This window comes from Notamacropus eugenii, chromosome 1 (assembly GCF_028372415.1).
Source record: "Notamacropus eugenii isolate mMacEug1 chromosome 1, mMacEug1.pri_v2, whole genome shotgun sequence".
NCBI classification, from domain to species: domain Eukaryota; kingdom Metazoa; phylum Chordata; class Mammalia; order Diprotodontia; family Macropodidae; genus Notamacropus; species Notamacropus eugenii.
The window spans coordinates 154,460,610-154,487,012 of NC_092872.1; the positions used below are offsets into that span (position 1 = coordinate 154,460,610).

Here is a 26,403-nt window from a genome sequence, read left to right on the forward strand (position 1 = left end):
ACTAGGTTTCTTATTCTTTTATTCCACAAAGTTACTAATCACTGATATCGTCACTTGAAAGAGTTTTATATGGACGGACAGGTACCTTGTCACATCATTGCAATAACTGTGTTCCATCGTCACTATGACAACAAAAACAAGTTCAAAGGGTGAGGTTGGGACGACTAAGCAGTGAGATGTTCAATTAAACATTTATTAAGCATCTTAGGTACAAAGCACCAATGGTGACAAAAGCAAAACATGACAATCTGCCCTCACAGTAAGAAACAACATTTACTATTGGGGGAAGGGGGGTTGAGGGTAGAGTGGAAGGAGGACATGCATACAAGTAAGTAAGTATAAATCAATTTCAAGAGGGAGAGGGTACTCATAAGAAAAGCCTGCCTATATTCAGAGGAGTTCATCATCCGAAGATTGTTCAGTCGTGTCCAACTCTTTGTGACCCAATTTGGTTGGTTTTTGGTGCTTGTTTTTTGACAGAGTTAGTGGAATGGTTTGCCATTTCCTTCTCCAGCTCATTTTTCATATGAGTAAACTGAGGCAAGCATCTAAGTGGCTTGCCCAGGGTCACACAGCTAGTATGTGTCTGAGGCCAGATTTGAACTCAGGAAGATGAGTCTTTTTGATTCCAGGTCCAGTACTCTGTCCACTGTGTCATCTAACTTCCCCAAAGACTGGTTACCAGGTAACAAATTTATTGAGCATGAAAATATCTACTATGATATGAAAGAGTTATAATCTATGTTGCTAGACTGCAACTCCATATATGCACCAGTAAAATCCAAAATCATATGAAATATTGATGGAATATCAGTATATAATTGCAGTGAAAATCTGGTCTTACCTTCCTAATGCAAATGCACACTACAAGGGTAGGTCCCCAGAACATGGCTGACTAAATCCCACTCTCAAGATTCTAGCATTACCCCAAGAGATAGAGAGGAACTATATTACTATTGACTCAAGCCCCCATTCTGGTATATTACACACACACACAAACCCATATCAATCAGGAGTGATTACTATCCCAGTATTACTTGCCCATGTCATTACTTCCCACTATCATTTAATCAGTTGATGTTATTGATAAGCATTTAGCATATAGAAAGGACAGAAGTAAAAACACATCCCCCCTAAACCAAGATCACACTCTCTCCTTACCTCTTTGATCCCTAGAGATGATGGCTCAAATTTAAGATGCTTATTACAAACATTGGTCCCACCAAATTCACTTCTTGGTGTGACATAATTACTAGATTTTTGCTACAGAGCACAGCTGGGCTGGATCTCATGGAAAATCTCAGAGCTGTGCCTGCCAGGTCCAACTGCTAGCAGATTCTACTATTGACTTCAATATGGACATCAGGTGGCTCTTTCAGCCTCTCAAAGCTCATAAAGTTGTAACAGCCTATTCCATCTCCTAAAATTATTCACCTAAGAGGAGCATGAATAGACACATAGAGGGAAAAAAAACTAGATGCCACACATTTATGGGTTACATGGAAACACAAGTAAGGAGAAAAGGACCTAAGGCTTCTCTCCACATGTAGAGGCTGTGACAGCAAGACTTTTTCCATCACCACCAGGAAAGAGAGATTGATTTTGGCTAGAGATTGATTAGGCATTCCTTTTCGATATCTGCACATTCAGTTATGGTTCAATAGCTGAGGAGAAGTCTTCTGTTCACCACTCAGTAAGCTGATAGGAAATAGTCACAGAAAATCCCTTCATCAAACACCATCATGAGCTTCCAGAAGCAGGTTTACCAAACTCTAGGTCAATTAGCAGCAGGCAGAGCCTAGATTGAACCCTCATTGGCCAATCCTCAATGATATGATCACTGTTGATCCTTTTTTCATCTGAGTCAGTCATGATTATATTAGCAAACAGAAAGACTGTCCTTTGGTCATGTTGAACAAGTATCAAACATGGCAGAAATTTATTGGGATGAGATAAGAGAAGAGTCCAAATAAAAGTATAAATGAGTATTAAAGATACTTCCTAATAATTGTTGGAAAATGATAGAAAACGTAAATGTAGGTCCATGTCCAAATCCTAATGATTTCCTACCTAATCTATTTTAACAAAACATTGATGAAACTTATCAATTTATTAAATAAAATGAAGGAAATATATCCTCTCTCATTCTTTTCTCCTCTTTTCCTTTCTCTTCTCCTTCCTTCCCCTCCCCACTCTTTTACAGTATGAAAAATCATAATGGCTGACATTAGTATGTTTCGTTACATATTTTATCTCCTTTGACTCTCACAACAATCTCGTGAAGTAGGTGTCATGGTTATCCTCATTTTAAAGATGAGGAAACTGAGAATCAGAGAAGTTAAATAACTTACAGCCACACAGCTTGTAAATGCCAGAGGCAGGATTTGAACCCAGGCCTTCCCAACTCCCAACTGCAGCACTTTATCCAATATGAATACTCTTTTCTCTTTCACTTCTAGTCTGCCCCTTTTCTACTTTTGCACTTCTTTAGACTTCCCCAAAGGCAATGACAGTAAGAGATAGTCTTGTATTTTTTATAGAAAATACTTGTGAATATGGTGTAATCTATCCCACAATTTAGAGAATAACTGGTTGAAGTCTTTGAAGTTAATGATCACTTTGGCTCTCAAAGGAATAAAAAAATCCTTATGCCTTCTGCAGGGAAGTGATCTCTTCCTTCTTAAATTCTTCATCATGCTTTGTCTTCTCTTTCATGCTTATCAAATTGTATTTTAAATTATAGCTAATTATAGTTAATTATGTGTTTTATCCCCTATATTAAATCCTTGAGGGCAAGGACTCTGTCTCATTTCATTTTGGTACCTCTAGAATCATAGTAGGCACTCTACTGATATATATATATATATATATATATATATTTCAGTGGATCCCAAGCCAGCACTGTGGCTACTTCCTCCAGTGCTTCAGATTATAGCCATTGCATTCGCTCTCATCCTGTGAGAATGTTGTCCACATTCTCCTATAAATCCATCCCAAGGGTCCACCCAGAAAGTTGGGTTATTCCAAATTTCTGTGCGTTATGTGCATATGAATGTAGCACACAGGTGGTCCATCTGTTACATCTCACTCCCATTACAAAGCCAAACTACCTCCTTTCCAGCCATGCGTCTCTTTAATGATATTTTTTATGATGTTTCATGTGAATAATTCTTCTTAGTCCCTGTGCTGCTACTTATGTCTACCATGCAGCCCCCATGATTTGGTATTTTATCTCCTCAGTAATTGTGGGATTCTATAATTAATGGCTATAAACCTGTATATAATAACATTGCCAGAAGACTGTTAGAGTTAAAAAAAAAAAGGTAGACTTTGGTATCACTCAGGGAAAAATGGGGAGTTAAGTGAAAACATCACACAATTTCTTTAATGTAATGCAGCCTAAGGTCTTTTTCCTACTCACTTCTGGGCTTAGCTCATTTTCCCACTGAAGTATCTGTTCAAGATATAGATAGGATAATAGCAATTTTTTTTATACAGTAGCTAGGTGGTGTAGTGGATAGAATGCCCAACCTGGAATCAGGAAAGCTCATCTTCCTGAGTTCAAATCTGTCCTCAGACATTTACTAGCTGTGTGACCCTGGGCAAGTCATTTAACCCTGTTTGCCTCAGTTTCCTCATCTGTAAAATTAGCTGGAGAACTACATGGAAAACAATTCCAATATCTTTGTCACAAAAACTCCAAAGGCGGTCATGAAAAGTCAGACACAACTGAATACAACTGAACAACAACAAAATTCTTTATACACTTGAATTTCCCTTCCTGAACATTTTTGAATAATTATGGAATTAATTAGAATACTTTGTAACATTGGGTCATGACCCAGACAATGTAATCTGCAAAGCATCCAGATGCTTTTAATATTCATAGAGAATCCTTCTTCCACTTGGACTCTGTTCTTGACATCCTGTATGACAATAATACACCTTTAGTGAGCGTCTATTTCTGTTTTATGGCTTGCTTCAAATTAAAAGTCCAAAAAGGTATCAAAAATAAATCATCTTTGTGCTTGCATCTGTCAAGTAATCTTCTATGACCTTAACATATGCAAGGCACATAGTTTTTTTGAAGAGAATCTCAAAGGCTACACTTTGATCTACCAAATCTTTTTATAATCAACAAACAAAAAGTATAACAGTATCTCACATTCTCTGTACGTTTTAATCAGTTGTGTGACTATAATGATGTAGTCTCTGGTGGATGGCATATATATAAGTTAGCCTGTTCTGTTCTCATTTTTTTTTGAATCATGTCTTCAATACATGTCCTCTCATATTTCATGAGAATAATTTTGTAATGTTGAAAAAAAGGTATATTGGCAGATAGTTATTGACATCATCTCAGTTGTTGCTATAGTGTATGATTTAATCATAATTTGTGATTTGCTATATGAGTTAGGTCATGATCTGTGATTTCTCCATTGATTCATTGTCTTCTCTTTCGTATACATTAAAGGTAACTTCTTCAGTACCCGTAAGAGTATGAGCCCCATCTCAGACCTCCTCCATAGGTACTTGGGTATGGTCTAGCTGTCCTTCCCACCCTTATTGTCTTTAGTCCTACTGCACTAGTAGATATTTAATCAATGCTGAACTTAATGGAATTAGAATATTTCAGACTTAGTTTTTCTACAAAATAAGAGAATAATCATCTTGCACTTCAGCAGCTCCCCACAAGCTCTAAACTTTAAAGCAGAACCAAACTAATGAGCTAAATGGAATTTAGTTTTTAGAGAGACAAGCAGCTAATTAAATCTCAGCTTAGTCAATGGCATGATGAGCAAAGCTTGCAGGGACTCCTTCCAATTCTTGGAAGACTTGGCTCTGTTGAGTAAGCCAAGGATGTGAGGTGGTGATCCCGTAATGAATTGACTGACTTTTCTTTCTAGCCACTATCTTCTATCTGGAGAGTCTAATGTTTCAAATATGTTTGGGAAACATCATATAGCCTGTGATATAAACAGCAGGGCCATCAAATACCATTTATGTTGCCCCTTGAAAGAACGCTCTGACACAAGAAATATTGGTTTATAAAGTGCCATTTTCTAAAGTAGCATTTGTTTTTCTTCAGGGATAGTCATCAAGCTAATATATTTCATTTACCTACAATTGGGTTGCTTTGTATTTTATAATTGTTTGCAATTCCATTTTGGACCAAGATCAAATTATTGAAAGGTACATGGCAAGCCTGTTCAACTAAAGTGTCAAAATCAAGGGTGAGGAACCTGAGGCCTCAATGCCACATGTGTTCTGCTAGGTCCTCAAGTACAACCCTTACGCTGAATCAAACTTCACAGAACAAATTCCTTTAATAAAAGAATTTGTTTTGTAAAACTTGGACTAAGTCAAAAAGCCACACCCAATGACCAAGATGACCACAGGTGGCCTAAAGGCTGCAAGTTTTCCACCCCTGGTCAGAATCTTTTGGTTATATGAATGTCTGAACTATTTCTAGGAAAAGTTGACCTAGACACCATTATTCTTTAGTTATTTGGAATGTGATAAAGAATTTGACTTGTAATTTGCAGTGTATTACTATTTCTTTCTCCTGACTTCCTCATTAAATCATTTTTCCAGTTTTAAGTTGGATAAGGATTTGCAGAAGAATGATGGTCAGTCGTCTAAATTAGATGTACAACATACCTCACTCAACTTTTGCTTACTACTTCCATCAGTAAACTGATTTAGAGCATATTAAAGGGGTAGTTACTCTCTGTTCATTTCTGTCTTAGCCAAAGATTTCCATGCAGGTTATTCATAACAGATATCCAACTTGTTGCCAGTGAAGTATAGGATTTTTCTTTCTCAATCAAGTTTTTTGGCATTTCTTCACTGTTCCTAATTTCACTCACATTTTCTTTATATGCTATTCTGTGCCAGCATATCCTAGGATTTATTCCAAACTTGACTGCCACATTTGGACCCCACTTTAAGTTCAGTTTCATGTATAACTAACTCTGAGACCAGTTTTCTTGGTAGTAAGTAGTTGTTGTAGCCATCGCCAAAGTGTCGGCCAAAGATGCTTCAGTTTGCGGTGGAACCTGTGGGGAGCAGCCAACTCTAAACAGCCAACTTCTCAAGATTCTTTAAAGGTAATTTGTTATATCTGGTTAAGTTCTTGGATGGACTCTCAAAAGTAAAACTCATTAATACTGCCAAATCTGTGTACTCACTCTATTCAAGTCAGAATACATACAGACTGTTTCCCAATGAAATTCGATTTTTTTGGAGAAGATGGAGAGAGGAGGGTATGCTAAATCCTTCCCCCTAAAAGGAAAAAAAAAAGGAATAAACCAACAGGTCACATATATGTGTGTCTACATACACATATAGATATACATATAGACATTCATATGATGTATGTATAGACAGATCTATTAATACATATATACATATATCCTGAGATGACAAGTATATAGTTCATTTAAGTAGCTATCTAGGTTATTTATCTGTTATGTAGGTTAATCAAATCATAGATTTAGAACTAAAAGAGGCGTTAGAGGCCATCTAGGCAACTCCATACATTTTATAAATGGAGAAACTGAGTGCTAAAGAGGTTATGACTTGTTGAAGTAGCAGAACTGATCACCAGGTTTTTATCAAACGAGAGTATGACTGTATTCCATGTTCTTCATCTCCTGTAATAGACACTAATTTAGGTTCTACCCAGTTTCTGAGTTGCTGTTGTCAGGCCAATTTATTTTTCTTTAGAATTAAGTGATAATAATCATAATCTTCTATGTATAATATTGTATTCTAAGATAACTCACCAGAAGATCTTTTAAACTGGCACAATTCATGAGCTAACCTCACCCACAGGCAACACTCCTTCATAAAGAGGACATTGGTAAGCTGGACTGAATTTAGAGAAGGGCAATTAGCATGGTAGAGGGCTTTGGGTACTTAGCATCTGGGAATTTGAATGGTTAGCCTAAAGAAGTGAAGATGTACAGGGAAACATCATAGCTGTATCCAAATGTTTGAAAAGCTGCCAAGTGGAATTCAACATATTCTGCTTTATCTCTGATGGCAAATTAACAGCAATCAATGGAAGTTGTAAGAAGGCAGAAAAATCTTCATAACCTATCCTTCATAGGCTATACTAGGGTGGATTGAACTGCCTCAGAAAATAGGAGGTTTCCCTGCATAGTCTTCAGATACATTTTGAATAACTACTTGTACAGAGGGAATTCTTATCCAGTTTAGACAAAATTTCCACTAAAGTAACTTCTGTTCATGAAATTCTGTCATTTTTTAACCTTGCTTCATTAATCATCTTTTTTAACATGCCTTCAATCTCTCCATCTCTATCAGATTTTCATGATCCTTAAATAATCTCCTCTACTCTACTGTCTATTCAAGTTATCATCCTATCTCTACTTTTCACTTTACATCTAGAAAAAATATGCTTACTGCTTCTCATTCCTCATCACTAACTCACTTCTCAATCCTTTTCATTCTGGCCACTTTTACCTACTTATCTATCAAATGCTCTCTCCAAGGTTACCAAATGACCTCCATTTCATCAAATCTAATCATAGTTTCTCACTGCTCTTTATTGGATACCATGTAGCATTTATTTGGCAGTGTTTACCACTTTTCCTTCTTAGTGGGACACTCACTTTTGGATTTCATAACATAGTATTCTTCAAGTTCTCTTCTTACCTGTCCAGCCAGTCTTCAGTCACTTTTACTGGTTCTTCAACTTCCCCTCACACCTTAAATCTGAGTATCCCTTATGGCTTGTTCTGTGCTGTTTCACAACATTCTGTCCCCTTGAGGACTATTCTGTTTCAGGACTTTAATTTGCCTCTTCATTCCAATGGCTCTCAAATCTATATTTCCACCCTTGATCCCACTCCACAGCTCCATTCCTATATTTCCAGCTACATATTGGATATCTTTATGTGGACATACCACTGTTACCTTAAGTTCAACATTTCCAAAAAGAAACTCATTATGTTAAAAGTAACAGTTTTTAAAAGAGTATTTAGTTATATAGTATTAATGTTCTAAATGCAATGATCTTACAGTATAGTTTTGCAGTGTTACTATGGGTTTCATATATAACATAAAAAAGATACTATTCTGAAACAGTATTGTATTTTTGTATCAATATTCATGTGGGAAATTGGTCTATAGTTTTCTTTTTCTGTTTTGACTCTCCCTGGTTTAGGTAACAAGACCATGTTGGTGCCATAGAAGAAATCTAGTAGAACTCCTTCTTTACTTATTTTTCAATGTATGCAATATTTTAATTAATTTTTCTTTAAATGAATAGAATTTGCTTGTTAATCTATCCATCCTGTGTTTTTTTTCCTTTAGGAGTTCCTTTATGACTTGTTTAATCTCTTTTTCTAAGATAGGATTATTTATTTCCTCTTCTATTAATCTAGGCAATTTATATTTTTATAAATATTAATCCATTTCATTTAGGTTGACAGTTTTATTAGGGTGTCATTATATGAAATAGCTCCTAATAATTTCTTTTTTGAATAGTATTTTATTGTAGTTACAATTACCTGTAAAAAACAATTTTTAGCATTTTAAAAATTTTTGAGTTCTAATCTTTCCCTCTTCCTCCCTGAGATGGCAAGCAGGTAAGCAATTTGATATAAGTTATACATATGCAGTCATGAAAAACATGTGAAGGAAAACACAGACCAAAATACACATACACATACATACATACACATATACAAAAATACAAAAGGAAAAATGGTATGCTTTGATCTGCATTCATACTCCATCAGTTTTTTCTCTAGAGGTGGTTAGAATTGTTTTGGATCATTATATTGCTGTTACTGTGTATAATGTTCTCTTGGTTCTTCTCACTTCACTTTGCATCAGTTCATGTAAGTCATTCCAGGTTTTTCTGAAATCATCCTGTTGGTCATTTCATATAGTGCATTGTATTCAATAGCAACCCTAAACCAAAGCTTGTTCAGCCATTTCCCAATTGATGGGAATCCCTTCACTTTACAGTTTTCTACCACCACAAAAAGAGCTGTTGTAAATATTTTTGAACAAATAGGTCCTTTTCCTTTTTTAAAAAAATTTTGGATACAGATTAAGTAGTGGTATTGCCAAGTCAAAGTATATGCACAGTTTTATAGCCCTTTGGGGCTAGTTCCAAATTGCTCTCCAAAATGGTTGGATCAGTTTAAAATTCCACCATAGTGCATTAGTGTCCCAGTTTTTCCACATCCCCTCTAAGACTGATCATTCTCCCTTTCTGTCATATAAGCCATTTTGATAGATATGAGGTGGTACCTCAGAGTTGTTTTAATTTTCATTTCTCTAGTCAGTAGTGATTTAGAGTATTTTTTCCATGTGACTATCGATAGCTTTGATTTCTTTGAAAACTATCTGTTCATATCCTTTGACCATTTATCACTTAGGGAATGACTTGTATTCTTATAAATTTGACTCAGTTCTCTATATATTTGAGAAATGAGGCCTTTATCAGAGACACTTGCTGTAATTTTCACCCAGTTTTCTACTTCCCTTCTAATCTTGACTATATTGGTTTTGTTTGTCCAAAAACTTTTAAATTTAATACAATCAAAATCATCTTCTAATGTTCTCAATGGGAAGATAGGTGGGGCAGTGGATACAGCATGGGGCTTACTCCAGAATTTGTTTTGAGATATTATTTTATAGTTGTTTGGAGATGAATTTTAGAGACTTCAGGTGAATTCCTGCCTTACTCTGCCAAATTGACACCGCCCTCCACATTCTTTCTCTCTTATTTACTGTCTGAACTGTGTATAGTTTGTTTGTACATATTGGTTTGCTTGGTGTTTCCTCCATTAGATTGTGAGCCCCTTAAGGGCTGGGACTCTCTTTTACCTCTTTTTGTATCCCTATCAGTTAGCATAATGCCTGGTACTTAGTAGGGACTTAATAAATATTATTGAGTGACTGTGTTTGTATATCCAATTTTTTTCTCAGCTCTGGCCTTTTCATCAGGAGCACTTGAAAGTCCTCTATTTCATTAAAGATCCATTTTCCCCTCTTATACTAAGCCTAGATCCTTTGTCTTCTAGAATATCATATTCAACATCATTGTTTCTTTTTAGTGGTTTAAAGCTGTTAAACCTTGGGTGATCCTGACTTTGGTTTTGTGATACTTGAATCTTTTCTTCTTGGTTTCTTGCTGTATTTTTCCTTGATGTGGGAGCTCTGGATTTTGACTATAACATTCCTCAGAGTTTTAATTTTGGGGTTTCTTTCAGGAGTTGATCAGTAAATTATCTTAATTTCTACTTTGCCCTCTTCTTTTAAGATATATGGGAAGTTTTATTTTAGACTTCTTGAAATATGTTGCTTAGATTTTGTTGTTGTTGTTGTTCCTGGGGAACAACAGTGATTCTTGAATTACCTCTCCTCTATCTTTTTCTTTTCCTGGTCAGTTGTTTTTTATATGAAATAATTCACATATTCTTCTATTTTTTAGTCTTTCGACTTTCTTTTTTTATTTCTTGATATCTCATGGAGTCATTAGCTTTCATTTGGCCAATTCTCATTTTCATAGTGCTATTTTCTTCAATAAGATTTTGTGCCTCTTTTTCTAAGTTATCAATTCATTTCCCCATAGTTCTCATTTTGTTTTTAAAATCTTTTTTTTGCTCTTTAAAAAATTCTTTAACTCTTCTAGCAATTCTTGTTGAGCATATGTCTATTCTGCATTTTTCTTTTCAGCTTTGCTTGTAGATGTTTTCAAGTAATTCTCATTTTTTATATTTGTGTCTTAGGTTTCCTTGTCACCATAGTAGCTCTTTATAGTCAAGTTCTGTTTTTTGTTTTTATCATTCTTTCAGCCTACTTGTTCACTTTCAATTTATATTTGTTTTGGGCTTTGCTCACTTCAGGAATATAAGGAATGTCTGGCCCAAGAAGTTGTCCTTTTATCTCCTTCTACTGTTTTCATAGCTCAGTCTGGGGGCCTGAGAATTCTCAGTGCTCCCAAAATTATGTCATTTTTGCAGTGTTCTATTCACTGCCCTTCTGATCTGAGCTCTGCAAGTTCTTGACTCAGGTTTGGGCCTCTTGGCTTGTGTATGGATGAGTTTCAGTTGGACTCATTCAGTTTTAGCATACTGGGATATTCTGCAGGTTCAGAGCTCCTGCACTACTGGCTCTACTTTGGCTTGGGATTCCTGCCCTGATTACTACACAGCAGGCTTACATATTGGACTAAAGACTAGAACTGACTCACCACTCTGGTCCTGGGCTCAGAGCCACACAGCCACATTTCTGGAACTTATCCCTTGCTTAATGCATAGTTAGAGCCCTTTTTCCCTCATGACCACTCCTCTCCAACCTGGCAAAACCGAACCATGGGTGACAGAATTACCAACCGGCCCATTTTCTGCATCCAATGCCAGTTCAAAAAGCTAAGGAGTCTCTTTCTGTCTCAGTGCTTCCTGACCTGTTGCTCTTTCTTGAAATTATTTCTGTCCCTGGGCATTGGAATACTCCATTTTGCTGCCACTGAGTGTGGTCCTTTCTAGTGTCTGTTCCCAGTGCCTGCAGATCTTTCTTTCTGTCTCCCTAAATTTCCCTGGGAGATTAAAATGACTCCCTGTGACTTATTCTTCATTTTCCTGATCAGAATTCCATCTGGTGTATTTTCTAGCTTGTTGTAGAAGAAGTGCTCTGAATGAGCTAGATAAATTTTTTTAAAGAAGTTTTACCCTTTCTGATTTTCACATTTAGCATTCTGATTAGAAAAATAAATGCACCTTCTTCATAGGATGATGGATTTAGAGTTGGAAGAGACCTCATAAGCCATCTAATCCAGTTTTCTGCTTTTACAGTGGAGGAAATCAAAGCCTTGAGAGGAGAAATATCCTATGTAGATTATAAGGATGTGATCAGTAGATAGTATGTGCATGTTTCCCTTTAATTGAGATTTGTATTTAAACAATATTTAATTCCTAAAGACTGATTAGTTGCTTCTAGGATTCTTAATGCCCTTCTAAGAGATGAGACTCTGGGAAGCTGCTAAGCAGTCCCCCTCCCCCCACCCCAACTTTGAAAACCCAGATGTTGGTGCTTCTCTCTCAGGTAACTATGTATGTATGATGAGATAGTTATCTGTTTGTTGATCTGTAATGTATGTATGGCTTATGGTGAGGCAGCTGGAAGCCTTGTCTGTTGATCTGTATTTCTCTGTATCTTCTCTGAAGTTCAGGGTGCTGACTTTTTCCCCTGAACTTAGTGAAGGATATATGTGCTTGATTAAAGTGAGTGTTGACCCCTCAAAAGTTAGCTTTTCTTTTAGAAAAGCAGAGCTAAGAATCTGTGATAGCAGGCCATCCTGGATGGGGCAGGGTGCTTGCTTTTACAGTGTGCTACCTAGCTGCCTGCCTGACACATAGAAAGCTCTTAATTTATATTTGTACGATTATTTAATACTTAAAATAATTATAATCTTAAATATAATGACTAACACATATAAGGCTTTAAGCTTTAAAAGCACTACACATGTATATATGTGTATATGTACATATATGTATATATATACATATACATGCCATTTTAGCTTCACACCTTTGAGATAGGTGCATTATTATTCCCATTTTACAGATGAGGAAGCTTAGGATGAGAGATACTAAGTGATGTCCCCAGAGTCACATATCTACTAAGTTTCTGAAGCAGAATTTGAAACCGAGTCTTCCTGAGTTTAAGTTCATCACTCTGTCTACTATTCCACCCAGTTGCCTACAGCATTTGTGTGCCAAATGCCTTGAGTTAGCTTAATAGACCATCAAAGAAGAGTTTTATTTATAGTTCCTTCTCTACCCTACCAGGAGATACTTTCTTTTTTAGTATTTCACCTATACAAGGGTCTGTAACCAAAGCAGCATGACCCCAAACCTGCTGTTTACTAAAAGATGTTAGCACACCATATCTCTGCTTTGGCCAGCACATGTTGTTTTATGTTGTTGTCCCTTCTTCGGTGAAAGAAAGTTAATCTATGAGTCACAAGTGATGGGTGAAGTGTGGCAACAGATCTACAGATTGATTTGTGCAAGGTCAAGAAAGTAAAGTAGCCCATTCAGGATTTGTTTGAGGCATGTTGGCCAAACAGCATGTGAAGGAAGTTTGCCTGGAATGTTCGTCTGCCACCCCTTTGGCTCTAGGCTCCAAAATCTCTTGGTTTTCGTGAGCTGTACATGTTGTCCTCTAGTTTTCGTGGCAAGATACTTCATTCTTCTGAAATGAAAAACATAAAATAAAGGGGCTCAATCTGCCATGCAGCTGAATAAACCCATCTCTTTCCATGTGGCTATTCACCATAGACATTAGTGTATTCCCACTCTGTTGTTGATTTTTTGGCTATTTGATGACTAGAGGACTTTATAAAATGTCTACTTTCTTCTTCATCATAAAATGAGATAAACTTGTTTTTGAAAACAAGCATAAGTAGCCATGATTCTTTTGAAGTGCCTTGATTTTTTAAGCAATACATACATACATACACACACACATATGTATGTGTGAGTGTATATATATATGTGTGTGTGTGTGTGTGTGTGTGTGTGTGTGTGTGTGTATGTATCTTGTGAAGACTTTGATTATTTTGTTTTACATTAGTGGTTTTTGTTTTATTTTGAAAGGTATCAGATTTACCTAGATTTTGAAAATCTAGCTGTGGTCATTCAATTTGGGTATTTTTCATTATATCACTATTACCACTCATGGGCAATTCATTGAATACATGGTATGTTTGGAGGGAACAGAATATGACTTAAATTATTTACACCTTATAAATCCATAAATGCTACAAGTCAGGGCTTGATGTATTGTTTTATTGACTATATAGATTTAAGAAAGTATAGAGAAAATATTAATAATGCAGATTAAATTTAAAAGTATTTTTTGCCTTAGGGGAGACCTGGTAGTTAAACATTTACAAGCACATACCTGCCCTAGAGACACCTCTGGACATTACATTGTCAGAATGTCTCATTTTATTTTTTAAAAGTTTGCATCTTCCATTACTACTCTGCAGTTTACTTTTAGAACTTACTATAGTTAATTAAAATCCTATTATTTGAACTTGGTTTTGGGGATATGATATATACCTAGATATTGATTAGTATGAATAATAAATCCCATGATGTGGTCACACATATTTAATTTTGCACTATTCAAAGTTATAATTATATACAATATGCTCTTGGTTCCAGCCCAGTAGAAATGTGTAGTGTGTGTGTGAATACATGTGATTCACTTTATACATTCATTATTTGTACTAATTGGGACCTAGCTGCATGCGTACTTATATAAATACATACACACATACATACATATGCCTATTTAATATGTTATATGTATTAAAACATTTATATTACATATTTATATTACAAGTAATATAATAAATTATTATATTTCATATGCATATTTATATTATATATATAACATATTATGTATATATGCATTTATTAAAGGAAGATATAAAGCTATATATATTTTTTTCTCATATAGATAACCTGTTTGATACAGATTAAATCATTTTTCCAAGCAAATCTGTTAAACGTAATAGTGACCTTTTACTCAATTTACTAGTACCTGGAACAACCCAACCTAAGAAGTAAAATTATTATTTCAAGTAAACAATATACACAAGAAAATTTCTCAGAAAAGGTCCTTATAGAGATTATATTTATTCACATCTCAAGTCATTTAATGTAAATGCTGATTTAGATTAAATCCCCTTCATTGTGTTACTTTTTTCTTTTGTTTGTAAAGACTTCTTTGACTAATATCTTTTCTCCAATAATTAATATCTACTACAATCTTAATATATTTATAGGCTAAAACTGTCTTCAGTATTGACCAGACCTTCTTAATATGTGGACCTTTTATACAAAGTAGTTATGAAACATAACATACCACATTAGTAGACTCCACCTAAAAGGAAAACTGAAAAATTAAAGTCAGTTCGTTAATTTCAGTCAACATAAGATAACCTGTTGAGCTTTTCTTTTGCTGAAAATTTAGTGTGCACAATTATACACAATTGTATCTTCATTATAAGTCATTTCCCCAACTTGAATGTAAGCTCTTTGAGTGCAGAGATTTGGTCTTGTAGTCTGTGGTGTCCCATATAATGCCTAGAAGTGTGTGGGACCTGCTTGTTGTAACTTAATGCACATAGTAGTTTTACTGAATCTTCAAACTGTGCTTAGTCCGTTGGCTATTTAATTTTATATTTAGGCATTTAATCTAAGATATTGTTGAGAGTTTTTTTACAAAGGGTTTTTGTGATATTTTGTATGGCTCTTCTTATAAGAGAGCAAACATTTGTTTATCTGTACGTTATTCCTGTAACATGATATTACCTGTTTCAGTCATCTTTAGTAACACACAGGAGCAAGGACAGATTTCTGTTCAGGTGCTATATGTAGGTGAATATCTCAAACTTGCCCTTTCTCCCATACACGTCCCATTCTTCACACTCACATAAATGCGCAGCAGGGAAAGATAGTCTTACTGAAACTCAACTGCCCTGGGCCTCTGCCTAGTCTGTCTCCCTCCTTTTCGGAAGCTTACCTCGGAAACATCACAGATAGTGTCATCATTGGCACATATCGGTCCACAAGCATTTATTAAATACTTTGCTCCAAGGAGCTTGTGCTTTTTTTATTTTCCTTTTATTTTATTTTGAACTGAAGAAATAAAACAAGCATTTCCATAACATAGTAGAATGGAAAAAAAAGGTGATTGTACAAGAAATTGCAACTCTATTATGTACACTTTGATATTCCTTTTAAATATATAATAAAGTTATCATGTAACTTTCTTTTTTCTTCCATTCCCACCCCCTACCCCTAGAGATGGCTACCATTATACACTATATATATGTTTGTGTCTGTGTATATGCATTATATGTAATATACACACATACATATACATTATATGTAATATATATATATACTCTCACGCAGACACATGCACACAAACATACACATATAAAACCATTCTATCCATACTTCTCTTTCACAGTTCTCTCTCTGGATACAAAGAGTGTCTTCCTTCATGGGTCCTTTGTAGATAATCTGGATATTTATAACTGTCATAATGACTCTGTTGCTCAAAGTTGTTTTTAAAACAATATTGCTGTTGCTGTATACAACATTGCCTTGGTCCTGCTCATTTTGCTTTTCATTATTTCATGCAAATCTATCCATGTTGTCATCAAGCTCATCATTTCTTATAGCACAATATCCCATCCTGATCATATACCACAACTTGTTTAGCCATCCGCCCACTGACAGGCATCCCTGCAATTTAAGAGAGCTACTATAAATATTTTAGAACATAGAGGTTCTTTTCCTTTTTCCCTAATCATCTTGGGAAATAGACCTTCTAATGGAGAGTAATGTTTTCCTTTTTCTGAACTGCTTTTTCTTTATTTTTATTTTAATGACAAGGGATAGTTCTCTGGATAGTGGAGAGGAGAGGGGAAATATATTTCAAAATGGTGATGTGAAAATAAACATGCTAATAAAAATGTTTTAAAGAAGTTACATTTGGAGACAGTTATTGAAAGTAGTCACACTATTAACAGGAAGTGGGAATACAAAATAATTCTGATCATTTTAACATACCTACCATAGCAGTCACCTTGGAAGGCTATAGATCAAAATAGTGTGTGCCTAGATCAAAATGTTTTTAAAATTCTGATTTTGGAAATATCTTCAGAGCACCTAAAATGAGATTCTTGTGAATACCCTCAAATGTGACAAGTTTTTACCCTTTGAAGGTAGATTTTAGTTTTAGAAATAAGTGAAATCAATAGGAATTCAATGATACTGTTCTGTTCTAGCTATACATATATACACACACATATACACATGCATATTTATGTACACATAGATATGTAAAATTGAACTTAATATTAATTTTGGTAATAAAAAATAAGTACTCTGTGGTGATTTCTCCTTTTTAAAAAAATTTGTATATTTTGAAGACATTACTGTAGACTGTACTCTATAGATAAGATTATATTTTAAGTATGTTTTCATACTTCATTCAAAAACTGGGGGTCACATAACTACCAAAGAAGTTCAAATGTTTTTGATATCTGTTCTTCTAAAGAACCATGTAAAATCATAACTTTTTAAAAAAATATTTTTAGTTTACAACATTCACTTCTATAAAATTTTGAGTTCTAAATTTTCTCCCCTTTTATTCCTTCCCTTCTCTCCAAGATGGCGTGCAATCTAATAATATAGGCTCTACATAGATATTCATATTAAACATATTTTCATCTTAGTCATGTTGAAAAAAAAGAATTAGAATATGGTTCTGGTTCTGCTCACTTCACTCAGCATCAGTTCATGTTTAAGTCTTTCCAGGTTTTTCTGAAGTCCACCTGTTTATCATCTCCTGTGGAACAATAGTATTCAATTACATTCATATACCACAATTTCTTCAGCCATTCCCCAGTTGATGGGCATCCCCTCAATCTCCAATTTTTGGCCATCACAGACAGAGCTGCTATAAATATTTTTGTACATATGGAAACTTTCCCCATTTTTATGATCTCTTTGGGATACAGACCTAAAAGAGGTATTGTTGGATCAAAGGGTATGCACAGTTTTATAGCCCTTTGCTCCAAATTAGTTCCAAATTGCTCTCCAGAATGGTTGGATTAATTTACAACTCCACCAACAATGCATTCATGTGCCAGTTTTTCCACATCTTCTCCAATATTTATCATTTTCCTCTTTTGTCACATTAGACAATCTGATAGGTGTGGTGTGGTACTTCAGAGTTGTTTTGTTTCACATTTCTCTAATCAGTAATGATTTAGAGCATTTTTTCATGTGGCCATAGATAACTTTAATTTCTTCCTCTGAAAATTGCCTTTTCATATCCTTTGACCATTTTTCAATTGGGGGATGACTTATATCCTTATAAATTTTACTTAGTTCTCTATATATTTTAGAAATGAAGCCTTTATCAGAGATATCTCCTGTAAAAATTGTTTCCCAGTTTTCTGCTTCCCTTCTAATTTTGGTTGCATTGGCTTTGTGCCAAACCTTTTCAATTTAATGTAATCAGAATTATCCATTTTGCATTCCATAGTGTTCTCTATCTCTTATTTGGTAATAAATTCTTCCCTTCTCCATAGATCTGACAGGTAAACTATTCCTTGCTCTCCTAATTTGCTTAAAGCTATCAACCTTTATGTCTAAATCATGTACCCATTTTGTCTTTATCTTGGCATAGGGTATAGAATGTTGGTCTGTGCCTAGTTTCTGCCTTACTATTTTCTAGTTTTCCCAGCAGTTTTTATTAAATAGTGAGTTCCCAGAAGCTGGAGTCTTTGGGTTTATCAAACAGTAGATTACAATAGTCAAAATTATAGCTTTAAAAAATGACCAGAAAATATTTACTCAGTTAAAGTAGCACTGATTTGGGGGTGGGGGTGGAGAAGATCAGTGCTTAGATCCTGATTCTTCTAATTATGAATCATGTGACCTAGGACAAGTCACATATATCTCTGAGCCTTTTTTCCCTTATCTGCAAAATTGAGAGGTGGGGGTTTTGGATTAGATAACCCATAGAGGTCCCTTCCAACTTTTAACATATGATCCTGTGATTTTTATAAAGATTTTATCATCCCTTCCTATCACTGGGAAACACAGTGGAAAATAGATGGGCAGCATACTAGATGTGGAGTCAGAAAGGCCTGAGTTCAAATTCAGCCAAACATGCTCTCTAGCTGTATGATCCTCTGTAAGTCACTTAACCTCTGTTTCTGTTTCCTCATCTACAAAATGTAGGTAACCATAATTACACCTACCTCCCAGGGTTGTTCTGAGGATAAAAATGAGTCAATATTTATAAGTGTTTTATGAAGCAAACGTCGCTATGTTGATGTTAATTGTTACTCTCATTGTCGGTGTCTTCCCTGAATCCTACTAAATCAGCTCCATAGCGTGTGTCAGAATTGTTGACATCATTTATGCAAACCACATGTCACTGTGTTTGAAGATAAAATCAAAATGAGACTCCTAAATTTTTATTGCATCTGGCAAATCTGAGCGATGTTGTGTGTGCAGGGCATGTAAGAGTATTTTAAACCCATAGCCGTTTCAAATGAAAATGACCGTGACCCACTTTACTTTAAAAGTTTTTGTTAAGTATTATCTTGCCAGAAATAATAGATGCCCCTGGAGATAGATCTAAAATAATATGCAATTTTCAGTCATGTAATCTTTAATTTAAACTAAAAATAGTATAAATGGTAGTTTATATAAACCTCAAATATCAAGATTCTTAGCCCAATGCAAGTTCATCACAACTGCAAATTTATGAGGCATTTAAGGTTTGAACATTTCAATCCAGATCATGCATGATATATATTAGAGGTTAGCTTCAGAAACCTAAGTATTCCACTCACTTTACTGATTCTAATGACTGGAACATTCCTAAGGGAAATCCTTCTCAGAAGACCTACGAAGTGAAACTCTAGTCTAAGATAACATTCTCAGTCTTAAATCTCTTGTCAGGACTATATAATCATGGAGGCTGCAGTACATAAAAAATGATGCCTTTATAAATGTCAGTTGTTTCTTTGAGTCATTGTCTTTAGGCTTTTGGTTTAAATATTCTGGCAATATTAGATGCACACATTAGGAAACTTCAGCAGTCACTGAATTCAACCCTCATTTTATTAGAAATTGGACCACCAAAGGAAAAATGGTTAATAGTTATAATGTTCCCCTATGTATCTGTGTGCTTGCGTGTAAATCACAGTCTTCCAGTGCCTACTCTGACCTTTTCTTCTGGTTTCTGAACAAGAAACTAGCCTTTCTCGCCCTCCTGACCATGTGATGACTCCTCATCTGTCAGAGGCAGATAGGAGATATTTCCTAACATTCAGAGAAGATGAGACACATTCTTTTTATGGCCCAAACCAACTTCTTACTTTATTCATTTTCTTTCTCAAGTAAAGTTACTAGTCTACAAAGTTTAGAAGGTTTTGAATTTGTTTGGATCTTTTTTTGTTTTGTTTTATTTTGAGCTGGGTTAAGCGTAGTTTGTAGATCCAGAAGAAACTATGGGTATTAAGGTAGAATATTTTATAAACTCCATCTTGGAGGAGGAGAGTTACTGATATGAAGCTTAAAGATAATTTGAAGAATCTCAATATAGTATCTATTAAACAAACATGCAGATTTTGAATTTAATTTTTCTCCCTTAAAATAAAACAATATGAACTAGGTACCATCAGTTTTTAAAGCTTACATTTAACTGTTTTACTTTGAAGAGCAAACATTTATCAAGAGAGAAAAGTTTTACACTAATCAAGAAATTTAGGTGTTAAATATTCTAGATCAGGTAAGCTGGTAGTATAAGCGACTCCCTTTAGAGGACAGTAACAAAATTGTTCTTAGATCTAGTTTGTCCTTGGTGACGAGAAACAAAACAAAACAGAACTTTTGGTTTGAAATAAAAGTCTCAGTAGTCTTTCTCTCCCTTCCCCTCCTACCTTCTCTTCTAATAAGGGCTTTTTTTCTTTCCATTTTAAAATTTTATATTTCAGAGACTCACAAAGGCATTGTATTTTCTAAGACCGGCTCCATCCATGTAAGAGTGCAGTAGAAAGCTAAGGTGTTTATTCAGGATGGATAAATTAGTGTGTTATGAACTGTAGACCTCTCTTAGGACTGTCAACATAATATCTGCAAGTATACTGTAATGTAAATGAACAATTAACCGAACAATATGGTTTAATGTGCCTTGTGTGAATGCTAAAAATGGCACATTATTTAGTTTGAGGTTGTGGACTACTTCATTATCGAGACTTTTTAATTGCTGTAACCTCCACGGACTGACCACATTTCAGTAAAATCAATTAAAATTTACAATAGACATTCCCATTTGAAAACTTTAAATCGCTCTATTTCAAGATGATGTACCAAATCCCAAAATCAATTTAAGGTATCTCAATAATTTCAGCAAATTTTGTTAATATTAGTTAATTCCTTCAAAAGTTATCATAGAACAAACAGAAATATAAGAAATGGAGAACATTTTCAGGGTTTATATAGGAGAAAACATTGAGATATTGACCTGAATTTTTCAGGTTTGGCTGTCCACACTGATCAATCTTAAATGATAATTATTTACTCAGTTTAAGTAAGCACAAGGTGAGCAAGGGAACGGAAATGAGAAATAATCATGGGAATGACTTAAATAAGCTTGAGGCTAGGATATTAAAATTCTATATCTATTTCTTCATGTTTTTAGTTGTACCTTTATGAATGCTACTTTAGCACTGTGATCCTGTGGGAATTATATGTAAAAAAGGAAGTGGAATTGAGGTATGGAGAGATTCTGCTTGTCGTGGGGAGGATGCTCTTATGTGACCCAAAGGGAAACAATAGACATCTCTGACCTCTTCTCTCCCTACCCTTCTTCAAGGGAGACTCATTTCTTCCATGAGGGGAGCAAGAGGTTGGGGCTAGAGGCTACCACTCTGCTCTCTTCAGAGAAAGGTCATTTGGGTGGGCTAGGTGTATAGTTTTCTGCTCCCTTAGATTCTGTTCATTTAGGGGATGTGATCAGGTTCCATCTAATTTTTTATCACTTTGTCAAGTTGGGGGGGGGAAGCTCTATATCCAAGGATTGCGCCTTTCCCACCTAATACCAGTTACAAAACAATGAGCAAACAGAGAATAGCAAAGAATTCCATTTATCCAAATCATAGCAGAACAGAAATCAGAGAAGGTCTACGTAGGAAAACATGTTCCAGAAAACATTCAGTAAAGGAATTCTCTCATTGGGAGTGAGATAACTCAGCTAAACCAAGAGAGAGGGTACTGGGTCTCACCCGAGGGGAAACTCCTTAAGATCTCTAGAGTAGTAAACTGAGAAGAATGACATGATAGAGCCTGTACTCTCCATTCATATCTCCCCAGATTCTTTTCCTTCAGCATCCTCAAGTGAGATTGGTGTCTTCCATCTTCTTTCTCAAATCTGGAAGCCAGAAGTACCCGAATGATAAGTCCCCAAAAGGGGACTGGGTGAGAACTGAAACTCATTTCTCTCCAATTCCACCTCTCCCTCATTACTCAGGATAGTATCTCCAACAATAAAGTTCCATACTAAAGGGCTTTGAAACATGAATATAGCTTCACCCTCGGAAGCCTGGAGTTTGTGACATGCAAGAGTGTATCATAGCCAATCATCTTTAACCATCCTGGGAATAAGAATATGATAGCCATAAGATTATGGTCAGCACTTTTTGGGGGTCTTACGCTGATTTACTGTATTATAACTCTGCATAACATAAACTTATCTTTTTGAAAAGATTATATAATTTATTATTAAATGCCCTCTGAATTTTAAATATTGTGCTAATATCTCTCTCTTTCTTTCTCTTTAAATAGCATGGGAATGAGCCATGATGATGACCATTTATCCTGTGCAGGGAGATCTCATATAATGTCTGGAGAGTGGGTCAAAGGCAGGAATCCCAGTGACCTCTCATGGTCTTCCTGCAGTCGAGATGACCTTGAAAACTTCCTCAAGTAAGCCCTTTATAAACAACACTGAAGACACAGGATACTTCTAAAAATATAGAAGTTGTACCCTAATGCTAATATTTTGCTAGATTATAGGGAAAAGGAAAGACTGTGAGAATTGACTTCATGAAAAGTTGAGACACATCTCACTCTGAAGAACTGTTTCATATTTTCATATCTTCAGCAAAGGAAAACATTTTGCAGACAACTAGACAGCCTATTATCTCAAATGTACTTATATTCCTAGTGCTTAGCTCATGAACACCAAACACCTAGTGACTGACTGAAAATTTTAGCCTAATGATACTGTTTTTTAAAAACTACCATCCCAACTGAGTTTTTAAGACATACAAATCTAGAATGAGTAGGTAAGTAACTTTGTGATGCCAACAAACAAGAGGTACCCCCACTTCTACCCTAGAGCTTTCATAACTGCATTTAATATTAATTTCAAAGGGATTGTAGTTGAAAATTATGGTGCTCTTTCTGCCTCCCTTAAGTAGAACATAAGGTATGAAGATTACTCTGATTCCCCTATTCAGAAAGGAGACAATGCTAGTTTCATTCTTGGTTTTCCTTTGAAGAATTTGTGATGGAAAGAAGCCATAACAACCTCCTTATGATATAATGCATATTCCCATGTTGGTATCCTGGTTCCCTACAAACCCTCATTCTGGAACTCATTCCAGAAATGTAGTGATTTCTGCTTTAACCTAACTTAATAAGATAGATAACAGCATGTGCTCTGGTAGCACCTTTCTTTGAATGGCTCCAGAGGCTCACAGTTGGACCTTATTTATTCTTCCAACCTGAGAGGCAGTTAATATCCCTTTTTTTATAAATAAGGAAAGTCAAGCATAGAAATGTTTCAAGGAATCCACCAATAAACACATAGTTAATTTAGCAGTTTAAGACCCCAGTCTTATGATTTTCAGCCCTGTTCTTATCGATCGTGAGGTTTCCCCTGTCAGTGAGGGAAGTTCTCATTTCCAATCATGAGGAGAATAAGAAGGTGGCAAAAACAACAAATGATGAGTGATGTTATTCTTAAACTGATGTAATTTACTGCCATGCAGCTGTTAGGATAGACTGTTAAAAAGAATTGTAAGACATTTCAAAGTCACTTGAAATGTTTCTTGTAAGGCTGGATGATCATGAAACAAGATACTTGCTTCTTCAGTTAATTTGTGCTACATTATGACACTGGGCTTGGCGATGTAAGGGTACTTTCAGAGAGAAAGTGTGAGGGCACATCTGTGTGCCTGCACATTTTTTGTCCTTGAAGTATCTTAGGAAGTTTGTTTTCATTGCCTTGGCCTTAGGAATCAATTTTTAAGAAGGTTTTCAGCCTCAAGTAGTTGATGATGATTTTTCTTTTTAAATCTCGCAGCCTTTTAAGAAAAACTTTAAGTTTTATTAATGTGTTTTGTTCTTACTTTACAAAAATTTAACAGATTAGCCCCACTTTGTTAAGAGTTTTCTTGCAACAAAGTAAAACTAATAATACAGTGACCTCATCTAAAAGTGCATGCAACCTTTTGCATTTATAGCTCCCCTTCCCCAGGGGTATGTGGGTAAATATTTAACAACAAGCTGGAGGGTGGGGAGAGGGGACATACCCATGAGATACTTTTAAGTTTAATCTACCTTATCAACTTTCTCTCCAACACTAAAATCTAGACAATTGATAGAACAATAAATCAAGCCCCTATTGGTAGTATTTGCCAATTTCCAAGGGATAATGCTCATGCAGAAAATAAAATAATTAGCTCTTGCAAATGAGTATAAACTGGCTCCTGCATGCTTCTGCCCCCTACCTCTCTATTAAAAAATAATTGAACAGAAACCTATTTTCTTTCCCTCCAACACTGCCCCCCCCCCATCACATTGGAAGAGAAGAGGAAAACAAAGCTCTTATAACAAATACACATAGTTAAGCAAAACAGATTCCCTCAGTGGCTGTACACAAAAATGTATGTGTCTCCTTCTGCATCCTAAATTCATCCCCTCTCTATCATGAATATCATATTTCATTATCAGTCCTCTGGAATCTGGAATGTTTGCTGAATTGATCATCATTCTTAAAGCTTTCCAGGTTGTTTATTGTATAAATTATTCTGGCTCTGCCCATTTCATTCTTGATCTACTTACATTTTCAATCAGGTGAAACCCATGAAGTCCTTTGCAAAATGTTCTACCTAGCTGTTTTCCAGCTGCAACAGAAAATATTGTCCTCTCTATGTGGTTAGCTTATGTTATGGTGCCACTGACCTCTGGGAAGAGAATTGACTAAATTGCCATTAAACATTCATGTTGTATGGTTTTTTTTTTTAAAAGACAAAAAAATACTCTGCTCAAGCCCAATCTCTGCTTGTACTTTGCCTATAGTAAATTCTTGCTTAGTGTCTACTGCTAATAAGAAAAATTTAGAAGGGTAGTCAATTTCAAATGTTTTCTTTATTAAAAAAATAAAAGCTATCCAACTCCCAGTGAGAAGGAAATAATCTTGTTTGCTTGGTCCTGAGAGCCTGTCCATAGTCATTAAGACTTGGATTCCAAAGGGGAAGATTGACTTTTTTACAGTATAGGAAAGAAATAGATCTAAATGAGCACAGTCAGTGAAAAGAATGCATCCCTGTGCCTGGATCCTTTGGGAGAAATTATTTGGAAATGTGTTTTAATTCTCAGTTTCAAAGGAAATAAAAAGGAGAAAAAGAAACCACGAAAATATATGCCCTTAATATATAGTCATATATATGCATATATATAAAACATAGTCATATATGTATATATTTGCAAAATATGTAGAATTTATTTTTTACATACATAGTATATATATATATCTTTATATTAAGTAATTCTTTAATATTTCAGGTCAAAAGTCAGCATGTGTTTGCTAGTAACAGATCCCAGAAGTCAGTATGCTGTACGACTGCCTCACAAACTCCCTGGCATGCACTACAGTGCGGAGGAACAGTGCCAGATCCTCTTTGGAACCAACGCAACTTTCTGTAAGAACATGGAGGTAAGTGCTACCCTGGGGACACAACCTGAGTGAAAAGCTCAGAAAGGAATAAAAAACAAATCCACAGGACAACTGGTCGTATTTCAGCTTACAGATCATCCAATATGCAAGCTTGCATGCACATTCAGTATGGTCCCACTACATTGCAGGAAGTGGGAGAAGGCACTGCAGCATTGTTGTTCTCTAAAATCAATTACCTAAATTTTTTATTAAAATTTAGTGACTCAATCAATAAACATTTATTAAGTGCCTAAGATGTGCCAGACACTGTACTAAGTACTGAGAATATACAAAAAGAGGCACCACAGTTCCTGCTCTCAAGGAAATTAAAATATAATGGGGTAGGTAACTGGGAAAAATAAGTATTTATTTAATATTAGTTTATTTATTTGGGAGCCTTATTTGGCTCCCAAATAAGGTTTCTGCATCCTTAACCTTCATGATCTGTGATTTAAAATTATTAAATACTTCTGGGTTATAGTTATTCAACCACTTAGCAAACATCTAATAAGCTTCTAATGAAGCTCCCAATTCAACCCTCTCCCTTTGTAATTTGTGTGTTTTGCTGTACATATTCTGCAGAGATTTTAACCATTGTGTAAGACTTCTTTTTTGTTGTTTTTCTAATGTAAAAAAACCCTGCCCTTTTTTTGTTTTAGAGCTTAAAAAGCACTGTAATAGAAGTTAACCCATTTGATCATCCAAATGCCTCAAATGAAGTAGGCAGAACAAGTATCGTTTACATTTCTAAATAAAGAAATGAGTTTCAGAAGGGTTAAGTGGCACCCAAGGTCAGAGGCA

At 35.3% G+C, this 26,403-nt stretch overlaps 1 protein-coding gene across 2 annotated transcripts in view; it reads left to right on the plus strand.

The window, feature by feature from the left end:
• Window positions 1-26,403, plus strand: part of ADAMTS17 (ADAM metallopeptidase with thrombospondin type 1 motif 17) — a 489,795-nt gene that overhangs the window by 237,571 nt on the left and 225,821 nt on the right. For both annotated transcript variants that reach the window (XM_072616993.1, XM_072616988.1), the window contains exons 9-10: window positions 22,443-22,583; window positions 25,452-25,602. In XM_072616993.1, the coding sequence (XP_072473094.1) occupies window positions 22,443-22,583; window positions 25,452-25,602 (292 nt within the window). The remainder of the gene's footprint in view (window positions 1-22,442; window positions 22,584-25,451; window positions 25,603-26,403) is intronic.